This window comes from Pholis gunnellus (assembly GCF_910591455.1).
Source record: "Pholis gunnellus genome assembly, chromosome: 1".
Classification (NCBI taxonomy): Eukaryota; Metazoa; Chordata; class Actinopteri; order Perciformes; family Pholidae; genus Pholis; species Pholis gunnellus.
In genome coordinates, this window is record NC_136528.1 from 21,258,465 (window position 1) to 21,273,578 (window position 15,114).

General features: G+C 43.1%; 2 protein-coding genes across 2 annotated transcripts in view; one reads left to right on the forward strand and one right to left on the reverse strand.

The window, feature by feature from the left end:
- Positions 1–7,085, forward strand: part of LOC306697097 (eukaryotic translation initiation factor 4 gamma 2-like) — a gene marked incomplete at its 5' end in the record, with an annotated part of 33,345 nt that extends 26,260 nt beyond the window's left edge. The window contains 18 exons of the mRNA XM_079160839.1: positions 62–187; positions 309–411; positions 1,601–1,729; positions 1,828–1,894; positions 1,997–2,148; positions 2,295–2,405; positions 2,488–2,670; positions 2,776–2,917; positions 3,018–3,181; positions 3,282–3,389; positions 3,526–3,636; positions 3,722–3,826; positions 4,268–4,483; positions 4,568–4,826; positions 4,985–5,189; positions 5,322–5,530; positions 5,622–5,743; positions 5,940–7,085. Coding sequence (XP_079016965.1) covers positions 62–187; positions 309–411; positions 1,601–1,729; positions 1,828–1,894; positions 1,997–2,148; positions 2,295–2,405; positions 2,488–2,670; positions 2,776–2,917; positions 3,018–3,181; positions 3,282–3,389; positions 3,526–3,636; positions 3,722–3,826; positions 4,268–4,483; positions 4,568–4,826; positions 4,985–5,189; positions 5,322–5,530; positions 5,622–5,743; positions 5,940–6,005 — 2,578 coding nt within the window. The 3' untranslated portion in view covers positions 6,006–7,085. The remainder of the gene's footprint in view (positions 1–61; positions 188–308; positions 412–1,600; positions 1,730–1,827; positions 1,895–1,996; positions 2,149–2,294; positions 2,406–2,487; positions 2,671–2,775; positions 2,918–3,017; positions 3,182–3,281; positions 3,390–3,525; positions 3,637–3,721; positions 3,827–4,267; positions 4,484–4,567; positions 4,827–4,984; positions 5,190–5,321; positions 5,531–5,621; positions 5,744–5,939) is intronic.
- Positions 7,086–8,261: 1,176 nt separating this feature from the next.
- On the reverse strand, positions 8,262–14,966 carry ctr9 (CTR9 homolog, Paf1/RNA polymerase II complex component). The gene is made up of 23 exons (XM_079159602.1): positions 14,831–14,966; positions 13,997–14,095; positions 13,633–13,872; positions 13,431–13,548; positions 13,250–13,339; positions 12,907–13,163; positions 12,703–12,810; positions 12,382–12,618; positions 12,062–12,280; positions 11,683–11,866; positions 11,495–11,583; positions 11,202–11,387; positions 10,997–11,084; positions 10,764–10,912; positions 10,555–10,671; positions 10,317–10,462; positions 10,161–10,232; positions 9,901–10,036; positions 9,649–9,795; positions 9,413–9,558; positions 9,263–9,332; positions 9,060–9,172; positions 8,262–8,982 (listed from the first exon to the last, which is right to left on the reverse strand). Exons 1-23 carry the CDS (start codon positions 14,873–14,875, stop codon positions 8,553–8,555), a joined length of 3,486 nt encoding a protein of 1,161 aa, XP_079015728.1. The 5' UTR covers positions 14,876–14,966; the 3' UTR covers positions 8,262–8,552.
- Between the last annotated feature and the right edge of the window lie 148 nt (positions 14,967–15,114).

Sequence of the window (15,114 nt, forward strand, 5' to 3'; positions counted from 1 at the left end):
GCTAGATACCTGTGGTAAAAGGTCTGGTTTCTGTATTGACTTTATTTTGTGTCCGTTGCAGCGGGTTCCTGGGGAAAACCCCAGGATCTGGCGTTCAGAGATGGGTACCTTCTCGAAGCACTAGACGAGATGCCAACTCCTCCAACGAGAAAGGGCAAAATGACTCAACCTTTAGGAAAGTGAGAGGGTAAGTTTCTAATTTAAATCCACATTTACTCCAGGTACAAATATTGTAGTTAAATTGTAAGCTTGGACCTTAATACCTCTTGTGAAGTCTTTTCAACTCATGTCCATCTTTTTTTTTTTAGCATACTTAATAAGCTGACCCCAGAGAAGTTTGACAAACTATGCCTGGAGCTCCTCAATGTGGGTGTGGAGTCAAAACATATCTTAAAAGGAACCATCTTGTTGGTGCGTATTTTCTTAGTTGTACTTGTGTATTGTTCCTATAACCGATTCAAATGTTCACCTAACCCAGGGGTCGGCAACCTTTACTATCCAAAGAGCCATTTTGCCCTATTTTCCACCAAATAAAATTCGTCTGGAGCCGCAAAAGCTATTTGATGTCAAATTTCTCGCCACATATCAAGCATACAGGTAAACCAGCATCGTTGGCAGTGAAAGCAAATTAATACGTCCATGCAGAATTAAAAGAATTCCTCCGTGACTTTTCTTCTGTTGGATTTATCCATTGATAGTTTACCGAGGACGGAGGTCTGCAAATCATGACAACTTAACTACAAGGAAATGCGCTTTACGACGTAAGAGGCAAGTGGCGGATCGAGTAGCGCAGCCGTTTTTGAATATATTACTATTTTGCTCAACAGGGTTCGAATCCAGGTTGATGCGATCGTTCCATAAATATATTTTCTTCAATGTATTTCTTTATATGTGGCTGTGATGTAGTGCTCACTTATACAATCGTATTCCCCGCAATATATGAGATGTGGCTTTTAGATCTCCAGCAATAGGTTTGTGTGTGTGTGTGTGTGACGAATCTGGCAACAGAGGCAGAAAACAGCTGCTATTACACCAACACGCGCACGGAAGGGAAACTAGTAGGTTTGAAAACCACTAGGACGTAACACCGGCACCCACTGCATGCCCAGTGTACGTGAGTCACGTGATATTCGTTTACAGGCGTTTTAGTCTGGATCTCAAACAATGTTGAAACGCCGTGTGGACACAGATCGTTTTTGTTTGTTAAAACTCGTATTAAACGTATTAGTGTGGATGTAGCCTCAGGAAGCCACAGCAGACAGACCGAAGAGCCGCATGCGGCTCCGGAGCCGTGGGTTGCCGACCCCTGACCTAACCCGTAATAAGTACTTTGAGAAGCAGCTTAGCAGTGTGTCATGTTGTTCTAGTCATAAATCTGAAATAAACAATATTTTAAAGTGTAATAGGACTTTCCAATGTTCACTTGAGTTTATACATTGTTGTAGCAATTTTGTAGTTGATACCATTTGTAACCCAGATTTGGTGCTGAATTGACTGACTGCAGCCATGGTCTGCTACAGCATCTTAAAGACAGTAATGTTGTTTAGGGTTGTGGTTGGATTGCTGGTTTATTTGATTTTTTTTTTAATATTTATTTTAGATTGTTGACAAAGCCCTCGAAGAGCCAAAGTATAGTCAGTTATACGCTCAACTATGTCTACGCTTGGCAGAGGATGCCCCAAACTTTGAAGACCCAACTGAAAATCAAGCAACAAATAAGCAGAATACTGTAAGTTTTTGTAACAATGGGATTTGCCCAGATATATAGTTATATGTAGCTTTAGTACTCTGGTGCTGGCTGGATTTTGAACAATTTCTGTTTTACAGACCTTCAGACGGCTTCTGATTTCCAAGCTTCAAGATGAATTTGAGAACCGCACCAGAAATGTTGAACGTAAGTGATTTAACCATTGATACACATGGACGGTCACTAAATATGCAGGTCTTGCTTGAATTGTTCCTTGTATTCAACTGTCTTACCTCCCCCACCCTGTAGTCTTTGACAAACATGACGATCCACTCACTTCGGAAGAGGAGGAGCAGCGTGGTATTGCAAAGCTCAAGATGCTGGGCAATATCAAATTCATCAGTGAACTTGGCAAACTCAACCTTATCCACGAATCTATCCTCCATAAGTGCATCAAAACAGTAAGTTCTGTTGAATTCCTTTTAAATGGTTGGGCGTAATAACTTGTGTAATCCAAAACTCGGATGACACTAAACTGATGTGACTTTGAACCGCCAAGATGGTGAAGAAATTAGTACTTTTGTATTGAGTGTTCTTTCTTTTAAAGCTTTTGGAGAAGAAGAAGAGAGTCCAACTTAAGGATGTGGGTGAAGATTTGGAATGCCTCTGTCAGATAATGAGAACAGTGGGACCTAAACTTGATCATGAAAAGGCTAGGGTGAGTATCTTTAAAAAAAAAAGATAATGGGCGTGTCTTAAAATGTCTGATTCCTTATATAACAAATCCCTTCTCCTTTCAGTCCTTGATGGATCAGTACTTTAGCCGCATGCAATGCTTAACGAACAGCAAGGAACTGCCGTCTAGGATTCGTTTCCTGCTTCAGAATACCGTGGAGCAGAGAGCAAACCACTGGGCTGCTCGCAAAGCGTATAGTGACAATGGACCAAAGACGATCAACCAAGTTCGTCAGGATGCAGTAAAGGTTCGCTATAAACTGTCCCATTTATCGTGGACAATTTAAAAGGATTACCGATCTCAGTTTGCCTGCATCCTCAGATTGTGACTGTATTCCATCTGTGCTTTGCAGGATTTAGGCATGTTCTTTCCACCTTCAAACGATGGCATGCGCAATGAATTCTTCATGGAAAACTCTTCCTTCCTGCCAACAAGGATCAAGTTTGACAGAGAAACTCTTGGTGGGCTGGCTGATATGTTTGGACAAATGCCTGGTATGTCACAGCTTTTGTTCCCTCGGGAGATAAGGGAGATGGTCCGTCAATAAGGATTGATGCTTTTTGGACACATTTTAATGTTTGCCGTCTTGTGTAGGAAGTGGCATTGGTACAGGTCCGGGAGTCATTCAGGACCACTACTCTCCTACCATGGGACGTCATCGCACAAACCCACTCTACAACGGCCACATTGGCAACAGCAACGGGTCACACCAGCCTCAATTTGAAGGGGGAAGCAAACCGTATATAAAACCAGCCCAGGTACACACACCTACACTGTAATGTGTCAGTACTTTATAATAGATTATTTGGGGAGGGAGTCATCATTTCTGACATAACACTGTGAAATCTCTTTTTAAAGGGGCAGGGTTCACCTGTTTTCAACCACAAACAGACTCACGCTGTACAGATGCAGTCCAAGGATATGGCTCCACGATTTGTCAAGAAGGGGAAGGTCAATGCTGATGAGGTAAATTAATAAACTGATTATGTTTGATTGTTTTGAGTTGAAGTTCAAATAACACCCAGTAGTCAGGGTGCCATTTATATGGATTCTAATGTGTCAGCTGGATTAATTTACAGTGATATTGTCTTCACCCCTCTAGATAAGTCTGAGGCCAGCACAGTCCTTCATCTTAAGTAAAAAGCAAATCCCTAAACTGCAGCCACAGATGACCTTGATTCCTTCAAGTGCCCAAGGTTCCACACTCGGACAGGTAACATTTCAAATCAAATGTGTTGAACAGAGATGGTAATCACAGGTTCCAGAGAACATGCATTCATTTTGATTCATTTGTTTAGTCTCCACAGCTTGGCCTGAAAATCAATCCTCCTCCAATTCAGGAAAAACCTGCAAAGTCTACCAAAAAGGCTCCTCCTACTAAGGAAGAGTTGCGCAAAATGACCGTAAGTTAAACTCTCTGTGCTTTCTTCATGCACAATATACTATGTCCAGCATAATGTATCTCAGTCCTTGGGGTGGATGATGTGTCGTATCAATATTTTTATCAGGCACGAACAGTTATCACAATTTTAGTTTTTTTAAAAGACTATTTTGCAAGTTACTGAAAAGTACAACCAAACAATTTTTCTTTAAAAAAAACAAGAAATGGCCCAGCAAGGTAACTACCAAATTCTGTTGTCACACTAAAGTTTCATGTTTTAAGTATTTATCAGTAACTCTTGGAAATCCACATCAAACAATGTAGCATTTAAAAGGCTTTTTTTAATAGTCTGGCACAGTGTTCTCTCCACATAAAAAGCGCTACAGTACTTCACACTCAGCAAATAAATCCTTCACAATCTAATAGTCCGATCTCACAACCCTACCATCCTTTCCTTTTCCAGGAGACGCTGGTGGCAGATTACCTGAACAACAAGAACATCGATGAGGCAGTGAATGCTGTGAGGGAGATGAAGGCTCCAAAGCACTTTTTGTCTGAGATGCTGAACATGATCGTGGTCTATTCACTTGATCGTTCAGATGAAGATAAGGAGCATGCGAGCACCCTGGTCCTTGCTCTCTGTACAGAGGGTCTTGCTACGGGTGAAAATCTAATGCAGGTTAGTATTCAGGATATACGAATCTTGTGTTTTTACTCTCTGAATATCAGTTACTCGGCTCTAACTACTGTTTTTAATTAATAGGCCTTTTTGAGTGTTCTGGACCAGTGTCCCAAGATCGAGGAAGAAGTACCACTGGTGAAGTCCTACCTGGCTCAGTTCGCTGCGCGCGCCATCATCACTGACCTGGTCAGCATCGCAGATCTGGCCCACCCGCTGGAGAATGGTGCACATTTCCCACTATTCTTGCTCTGCCTGCAGCAGATGGTCAAACTGAAGGACCGTGAGTGGCTGGCTGACGTATTCCAGCTGAGCAAGGTCAACATGCAGAAGATGCTACCTGGTATGTCCAAACCCACTCCGACCATATGTTAGGCATATATCTGTCATTAGTTAGTCTCAATGATTCAGTATAAAGAAAACGGATGTTAGTTTCATTTTTAAGTCTCTTTTGCTATTAGTGATGTGTATAAATATTTTTTTTTTTTTATGCTTCCATAGAAATTGACCAAAACAAGGACCGGATGCTGGAGATTCTGGATGGCAAAGGCCTCAGCTTTTTGTTTCCACTGATGAAACTGGAGAAAGAGCTGCTGAAGCAGATCAAAGTAGATCCCTCTCCACAGTCCATCTACAAGTGGATCAAAGACAACATCTCTCCTAAACTCCACACCGACAAAGGCTTTGTCAACATCCTCATGACCAGGTACAGCAGTGCACAATGCCAACTCTGTTGCTCAAACCACTCGTTTGATCAGCCACTGATTTGATTGTTAATCTAACCCCAAACAATACATTTTGCTCTTAAAGTTAGCCATATATTTGTCTCGTCTGCCAGCTTCTTGCAGTACATTGCTTATGAGATCAACCCTGACGATGACGAAGAGCAGCTTTCTGCGCCCAGTAAGGAGCAGCAGGATGAGGAGAAGCAGCAGCTGCTGGCTTTCAAGCCAGTGATGCAGAAGTTCCTACACGATCACATTGAGCTGCAAGTCGGTGCGCTGTATGCCCTGCAGGTTCACTGCAATACCAAGAGTTTCCCCAAAGGTATTTACACTTACGTTTAGAAACTCAGGCCTAAGTCAGAGACAGTATTAAACTTTGATGCTGACGCTTAATGGTTCCTCTCCTCTTCCAGGTATGTTGCTGCGCTACTTTGTTAACTTTTATGATATGGAAATAATCGAAGAAGAAGCCTTCCTTTCATGGAAAGAAGATGTCACCCAAGAATATCCAGGGAAAGGAAAAGCATTATTTCAGGTATGTACTTTGCTAAGTATTGTTTTTTTTTTTTGTGTTTTAAATTGGTGAAGGAATCGAGATGCAGATAATCAGAAACTTTAATATGATTATTTACACAGGAAAGTGATTAACCAGGTTTCATATAAATGTCCAGAATAAGACTCAGACCGAGGGTAATGCTGTGTCTAATGGAGATACTGTGTTTATGGTGCAGGTGAACCAGTGGCTGACCTGGCTGGAGACTGCGGAAGAAGAAGAGTCTGAGGATGAAGATTACTGAGGAACAGGCCAAAGCCATGTGTTATCAGGATGCAATGAATACTTTTTTTACTTGTCTCCATACGCCCTTCCCAGTCTCGACCCTAACTCCTTCCCTTGCTAATGAATATTTTCCAACCACTGTTACAATTCATTCCACTATGAAATGTTTTGCCAGATCAAGCCAGCATCACCACCATTATATTCATATTGTATTTATGCTTTCCTTTCCTCTTATCTTATCTAAGTTGATGTCCTGCAGCAGAGGTGTTATACATTTCAATCTTGGATTATGTTTTCTTTTCTTTAACAGTAGGCAGTATTTTCCAGGAAACTGTACCAGCACCAACACCTGACCCATTGTATCACCTTTTACATCTGGTAGGAGTCACCAAGTGCTGCCGTAACTAGTTACTTAAAAACTGTTTACAAAAAGAGAATCTCTAACATAGAGCAGAGACTTTTCTCATTGTTATATCTGCATTTGTTAAATCAGTTTTTCGATGACCGTTGCTTAACATCATGAGTCGTTGCAATAGTAAGATACAATTTCCTTGATTTGTAGAAACCACCCTGAGTTGCGGTTTTGGACTGCCATAATTATAATGGTTTTGTGTGCTTGAAAGCAAACCTTTTTTTTTTCTTCTCTAAAAATTCATAACAATCTAGATTTGGATAATGGGCTTTTCGATTTGCACAGTGTGATTTCAGTTACCCACATTTAGTTAAATGAATCAAGAGCTTTTTTATGTACAAATCTTTTTTGCTGTTAGGAATGAGTCTGTGTGGCCTTTTTAATTTATCAATTCATATGGATATACCTCTTATGTATCTCGGACTATACTTGAATGTCTCGGTTTTATCATTGAGACAGCCAAAGCTTAGTTTCCTGTGCAACAGTTGTTCACCACCATGTGTGGAAATTTTACGTCGGTTTGCCATATTTGTCGAGTTTTTAAATGGTCTTTTTAATCTTCATGAAATTACAAAGAATGTACTGTATGTGTACACTTTTCCTTCTTTTGGGGTGTCACTGTCATGGGAAGTGCAAGAAGTTCAGTGTACAACTACAGATCAACCTTGAATAAAGTTTAACAGTTCATTTCATTGTCCTGGAGACTTATTTTTTTCCCTTCTGTCTTAAACTTACATTTTGAATATTCACGTGCTTTCATATTTTGTGTGCTAAGACATTTTAGTTCATTTTAACCATTTGGAACAGACTATTAGTTACCCTGGTTAAAATCTGATGTTTGGACATTCTCCCAATATTGGCGTGTTCCTTATGCGTCCTACTAATCAAACACACTAGGGTTAATGGTCTGTTAGCCTGGCGACCTGTCCAAGTGAATATACTTTGGCCCATGTCGAAGCCCCTCCCTGAATAGAATATGATTACAAATCACATTTAAGCAATTCATCACACTGCCAGACAGGTGTTCACTGTAATGACCACAGCCAGTGTACTAACAGTCCCAAGTGCAGTTGCTCCAAGGGCCCTGAAGTATTGAGGGGGGTTATGGTGCCTGTACCTTAATTTCAGCAGGTTGGTAATGCAGAGGTGTGTATAGATTACAGCTATTTTACTTTTGATAAAATACCTTAGCCAGAATAGATCATTTAAATAATTTACCTGGATTGAATGCATATTAATTGCAAGTGGAAGAGGCCACAATTCTAACAGCTTTACAGTAACTAGAAGTTAAGCCATACAGTAACAGGGTTCAATGAAAATGAATCACTTTATTTTGTATAGGAGATGGTTCTTGCTGTTTTTAAAACAAACTTTTGAAAATGTGACCATCTCAATGGATTTTGTCCAAAAAAAGGTTAATAGAGCTGAAATACTGAATAAATTAGTTTTTTTAGTTTCTTACCAATTTTCTTCTCAGTACACCAGAATGCTACATTTTAAAGCTCTTTAAAATGCAATTCTCCTGGGGGAGACAGGGTTTCCGTGCTTGTCACCTTTTGAGTTTGCAGGTATGAGATTATCGGTCACTGCATAACATCACGTCTGTATGAACTGAGGTTGTGATTCACACGTAAAACTAATTTTAAAGTTTGGAGGAAGACTTTTTTTGAGTTGTCACCAAACCTTGACTAGTTGTATTAACACATCTTATGGCATTTCACCTCCAGTTTACCAGTACTCAGTTTAAACAGATTTTTGCTATGAAAGTACTGATTCTTTAGTGGAATGTCACTTTCTCTATTGGGTCGGTTGGTCTGATGCAGAAATAAACGATTCACAACTTACACTTTTTCTTTTTTATTTGACATTTTGTTGAAGCATCTTCCCATTTAGGGTCAGTGTCTCATCTGACCAGCTTTGATAGAAAATAGATGTTTGAACCTTTAGTTTACTTCAAACCATTTCTAACAAAAAAACAATCTGTGAAAAGACATTTCCAGTAATGCACAAGAATACTGGGCCAACAAAAAAAACGACACTGTTTCAGGCTAATTCCCAGATATCGCGCAGACAGAAATCCCTGCTTTAATACAAAATAAAAATGCAGCTGTAGAGCGTTTTCTCAGCATTACATGGGAATAGTCTGAGGAAGAATTAATCGCTATCGTTGTTGGAAGCTGCTCGTTCAGAGCCGTTGTCAGAGCGGCGTGGGGAGCCCTCGTTGTCAGAGCGGCGCGGTGAGCCCTCATTGTCAGAGCGGCGCGGGGAGCCCACATCTGATCCCCTATCTGATCCCCGGTCCGACGCTGCGGCGGGAGAACCAGGCCGGGACTCGTCGTCGGACCCGGACCGACTCCTCTTGCTCTCGTTGTCCGACTGCTCCGAGTCAGACTGCCGCTGCACCCTCCTCTTCTTCACTGGACGGTCGCTGCCAGAGTCATCGTTGTCTGAGCCTGCAGAGCGCCGAGGGCTGCCCGCCTCACTGCCAGAGCGGTTCTTTCCTCCATCCGACTCACTGTCGGACGCAATCTGCTTCCTGTGGCCGGCCTCATCATCTGATCCTGAACCGCTGTCTCTTTGTTGTCTGTATGGGAGAAAGTGCACTCATCAATTCTCTGATGTACTAAGTGTGAAGCCTCATTTAAACTTGAATGCTCTTACTTGTCTTCGGCTATTTTCAGGCCATCCTCATCTGAAGAGGACTCAGAAGAGGAGATGATAGCCTTAGACTTGATCTTTCCTTTGAGAGACGGTGGCAGACGCTCATGCTGTGACTAAAAATGATGAAAAGATGTCAACATTTATAGAAAATCAGGCCAAAAAGAATTTAAATAACAAAAAGGACAAAGAAAACTCAAAAGGACCTTATCAATCCTCTTGCGTTCTTTAGGTTTACGCTGCTTCCTGGGTCGTGATCCTCCTTCCTCGTCATCACTGTAAGACAAAACAGGCTCTGAGTATCTTATGTGCCTCGTTCAGCCGTCCGAATAAATAAGCGTCGGTAACAGACTCACTTCCTCCTCTTCCTGCGGGACTTATCTCCGTCCGCACCCTCATCCTGTTCGCTGCCACTGCCGGTCTTTCTCTTCTTCTTCCTCTTAAGTGGCAGGTCCTCATCAGAGTCGTCGTTGACAAACTCATCCATGTCTCCTTTCTTACGCTTAAAGATAAAAAAAAAAGATGAAGTATGTTATCTACACTGCATTCTGTGCAAGATGGTCTGATGATGAGTTTGTTATCAGACACTCACGCGTCCTCCACCGCTCTTCTTCTTTTCTTTGGCCATTTCCTTCGATCCCTCTGCGAAGCTGAGCAGGCCCTTCGTCTTCTCCACGTACAAAGCTCTCTGCTCCAGGAGCTTCTTCTGTTCCTCCACCACTTTGTTCCGCTTATCCGTCTAACAAGGTTTGAGGATGACAAGCCAACAGATTAATAAGAAGTGTAGCTCAAAATGTAGACACCTAGTCATGATCAGTAACTACCAAAAAGCTTCCATTAGTACCTGTTCTTTCATCATCTGTTGACGCAGCACGTCCCTCTCCTGCTCTTGTTTGGCCCGAAGCTCCTTCTCCTCCTCGTCCTGCTTTCTGGCTCTCGCCACGTGGTACTGAGCCTGACTTAACAGGTCAGAGCACTGCCTGCAACCCCACAACACATCCACCAAAGTATTAGATTTGAAAATAAATGTCTCTGAACCTTAAATTGCATTTGAGGTGAACAAAAAAAATTGAGCTGTGATGAAAATAATAGATTCAGACTGACCTGGCCTCAGTAGCGGCCAGAGCGAGGTCAAACCTCATCTTGTCTCCAGCCTTGCAGAGGTAGCTGAAATACCTGTGGGAGGAGGTGATACAATTGCAGGATTAGGGCAGCCGGAGGGTCAGACTGGGAGGAGGAAGTAGAAATCAAGCTTCATACCTGTGAGCCAGTTCAAGCTCTTTGACAGCGCTGAGCACAGCCTTCAAGTTGCTTTTCTCATCTTTCAGCACAAGAGTGGCCAGTCTCTGAAGCACCAGGGCCACGTTGAACAGGAGCACCGTGTCGCTGGGCGCCACGTGACGGGCCTTGTCCGAAACACATCAGAAAGACAGAGCTAGACTCCCCTCATATTGTAGCAGAAGATAAAAAGCCTTTCATTTTTTCCCCTTCGTGTTACCTTCAGCAGCATCTGCTTGCACTCTTGGAGTTTGCCACATTTGAATAACGCCCGTGCGAGGTACAGCAGCACCTCAGTGTTCTGGTATTTGTAAAATTTCTTCAGGCAGTTCTCGTACTGTAGAGCAGAATACAAATACTGAAGTGTCAGGACAAAAACATGAACAAAGACAATCATGTTTTCGAAGTCATCACAAGTGAGGCCTTTACCATCTGCACAGCGCTGATGTACTGCTTCTGTTCGACGTAGATGTGAGCCAGATTGAGCCAGACGTCACTGATGTCTGCGGTGGCCTCCCTCACCTGCGCAAACACGTCACGAGCCTCTCTGAAGAAGCCCTTATGGGCCAGGACGGCACCTGGACACGAAGGCATTTATGTGAAATACTTCATACATAAAAAGTAGAACTAATAAAAAGTCAAATAAATAAAACTCAACGGACCGATGCCATTGGCAGCGTAGAGGTTCTTGGAGTCATTTCGCAGGACTTGTTTGTATATCGCCAGGGCTCGGTCCTGGTGTCTCTTTTCCTGTCAAGACAACAAAAAAACAAACATTTGAGGACCTATTATTTCCCTTCACTTATTCAACTTCAGAGAAAACAAGAGATCCATCACACAATAAGTGAGGCGAATACTGAACTGCACCTTTTCCCGGTCTCTTGTGGGCTGGTGCAGAGTCTGCAGCCACACGTTACCCAGAGCCAGCATGGAGTACGTGTCGTTTTGTGTGGACGGCTGCTTCAGAATACGCTCAAACTTCTTTTGACCCGGTCCCCATTCCTGTTTGGCCAAGTGAAGGTTCCCTATCAGGGACCAGGCATCCGGGTGGTCCTGCACCAAAAAGAACACACATCAGATAATGTTGAAGAGAGGTCGACAGCATCTGATTTCTATTGAATTCAGGTGTTATTGTAGTCACACTACAGGTGACAAAGTACCTGATTAATCTGCAGGGCCTCTTTGAACCAATCGGAGGCTTCGTAGAAATTTCCTTTGTCGCGAGCCATCGCTCCAAGACGCAGATAACCTGTCGACCAAAAATTCAAGCGAGTCTTCACAGAGTGCAAACATTTTTCTTCTTGTTCTCCCCTTTTTTAAAATAAATTGTATCATGTTGCATGCTTACAGTCCACGTAGTTAGGATGCTCTCTCAGGATGTTTTTGTAGAGTTTCTCAGCTTCGTGGAATTCACACATCGCCTCGTACAGGCGCGCCAGATTGTAGGATGTGGTGACAGAAATGGCGTTGTAGTAATGCTCGTCGTGCTCTCCTTCGGCTTTGGCCCGCTCGAGAGACGCAAGAAAGTATTTCTGGAGGAGAGGAGACACGACCCATTGTTGATATACAGTGTTCTGCCCACTTCATGATTGTGTATACAAAAATTACTTTAAATACCCCAATGAAAGAGACATGTCAATGCACTGTATATCCAATGACTTCCCAGGTGAATGCAGCGATTTCTGGGTGATATGTTTAAACAAGCTGTGCTGTATATTGACAGCTACCTTGGCCTCTCCAAGGTTGCCCAGTCTGAAGTGAAGAGCCCCGAGGTTGTTGAGGATCTCGGGGGGAACGTCGGCCTGCACCTTCTCCTGCAGGATGCGGGTGGCTGTGCCGTATGCAGACAGCGCTCCTTGAATGTCAGTCTGCTCCAGAATCTGAGCCAGCTCGATCCACGCCTCCACGTCATCTGGGTACTGCTCCGTTACCTTCTTCAAATGGCCCTAGGGAACAAAGACAGTGACGGGTTAAGATACTAGCGTAGACAGATTAGTAAACGTCTTAATAAGCCATAGGACTTCAATGATCTGTATAAGACACGTACTTTGGCGATGTCTCTCTTTTCCTGATCGTCAGATGTAGCATAGAGGGACCCCAGAATTTTCATGGTTTCGTAGTTGTTGGGGTAGGCCTTTAAAACCTTCTCGAAGCACTGTGCCGCATTCTCTCTGTCCCTGCGATACACGTACATCTGCCCCAGGCCGAAGAAGGGCAACACAAAGGTGGACGAGGCAAACTGAGTGGCCTGGTAGTAATACTGAAACGCTTGGTCGTAGTCCTCCTGAGGAGAAAGAGAGATATCGGAGATGTAAATTGATAACTAAATGAATATAGTAACTTGCCTCAGGATCGGTTCGGATCTTACCTGCACGTGAAATGAGCGAGCTAACTGGTAGCAGCTCTCAGCCTGCATGGCCTCAACCTCTGTGTTGTGGAAAGCGTGGAGGGCCAGATGCTGCACTTTACTGTAATCCTGATAAAACACACAGGTGTGATTAACAGCTAAATGACAGACACTTGTTGAGTAGTAGTTAGTAGTATTTAAATGATAAACTAGACTAGTCACTACCTTTTTAAAGAAAAAGTGGTTGGCCAGGTGGTTGAGCACCATGGGGTTGCTGGGGTCGATGGTGTAGGCCCGCGACAGGAGCTGCACTCCGTTCTTGATGGAATCGGGCTCCTTGCTGTTGAGCTCTAAAACCGCCAAACCAACAAGAGCTCCCACACATTTGGAATTAAGATCCAGGGCTCGGCCAAACGCCAAACGAGCCTTCTCCAGTTTGCTGAGCTTGACAAAACAGTGGCCCATCCCCAGCCTTACCTCCGCTGGAAAGAGACAGAAGATGAGGAATAATCTGCAACACGTATCTTACAGGGCTCTGTTTTGAGGGGGATACAGGTGACGTGTTTACCTGGGCAGCCGGGGTTTGTGCGGAGAGCCTTTTTGTAGTATGCCAGTGCTCCTCTGTAATCCTTTTTATTGAAGGAGATGCAAGCCTTACCTGTTGAACAACAACCACGTGATTATTATTATTAGTAGTAAATCAATCACAGTGGTCAAGATTGATGTCTTATTTGTAATAATGATCTTGCCAAGCAAAGCGGGGATGTTGTTGGTGGACTGATTGAGGACGAAGTGGAACTGAGCGTCAGCCTGGTCCATCTTGTCTCCTTCCAGCAGGCAGAAACAGGCTCGTCCCAACAAATGGTTCTGAGTGAGCCAAGAGCATGTTGTATTCACTTGCAGAATTAGTGGACAAATAGCGGTTTTCACTCATCGTCAATTCTTTCTTACCTGATCATACATGATGATCTTGTCTGCCATTGTATAGAGCAGCGTGGCCTGCGTGATGAGCTCTTTCTTGGCATCTTTGTTTTTCTCTTTCCGTGCTTGCTGAACATAGTAAGCTGCCAATGTGTCTAGACAGGTCATCTGGTCTTTCTCGTGGTCTCTGTAGTCGAGGTTTCCATCAATACGAGCCGCTTCTAACAGCTTGACAAAATCCTCGGTTTTGCCCTGCTTGTAGTACTCCAACTGAAAAACGACGGAGTGCACACTGTTACAACTGATGGGATGAAGTGAACTTTGACATCTGGATTATGTTCACGTCATTCACCGAGGTAACGATACAAAAAACAAAATGCAACCACCGACTCACCGCCAAAGCGATCCATATGTGCAGCTGTGTGTGCTCCTGCTTCAGGATACTGATGACCTCGTCTCCCTCCGGCAGCTGGTCAAAGTCAAGCTCGATAACCTGCAGCATACAATGTATTAATTAAGTAATTGAGTAAGACATGAATGACAGTGAAACGATGCATACTGTGAGAGGGTTTTAACAATATAGTTATACTGTGGTGTGGTAGCCATCAATGCAGTATCTCTGGGGATATTAGGACCACTGAGGGTGATCGATGCTTTATGTAATTATTGGACGTTGACATGACTTTTGCATCTACAACTTAATTCACTGGATTAGCCAAAACTGTCTCTGTTTTCATAATCCATTGATGTACATACTATGTACACTTTGTATATACTGTGATAACTACATCCACTGCTGCAGTTATAGAGCCATATGATAACATGTGTAAACTAATTTAAAGTTGTTAGATTTAAGATGCTGTAACCGTTGGCTTGTAGATTGTTTCATTGACAGAAAGCGTCACAGTAACCGAGCTGTTAACTTGCATCAGAACCCGCTCTCATATTCCTGCAGACAGTAACGTGAGTAACGTCTGATAACTAAACGTTACTTCTGTACTCGCTGCTCCAAACATAACTGACGTTTACGTTCCGGGTCGACTTGTAAATACCTAAACACCTCAGGCTGACAGTACTCTACATTAAACACTCCGCCGCGGTGTAAGAAAAACACCATAGCTGATGCTCGATATCGTTAGCATTAACGGCTAGTAGCACAGCAAGGAAACGTAACGTTAAATGTAAGTCAAACAAACAGAATAAAATGCACATATTAGACGAGTTTTACCTCATCTGTGTCCCGCAAAGGGATCTCGATAGAGCCCCGAGACATCTTGACTGAGGTAAAGTCCACTTTGAGTTAGATGTATTAAAAAAAATACGAGATATCCACCCGTTGTCTGTTGGTAGCTACTTCATGCTTCCTACAGGAAACAAACATACGGCCAGTGCAACGGAAACTGTGTCCGGGCAGGCTGATGGAAATCCAGAAATTGTTCCTCCTGGAGGTGAACAGACGTGTTTCTTTGATGAAAACGCGGTTAAAAATAGTAGTGGTAGTACTAACAAACA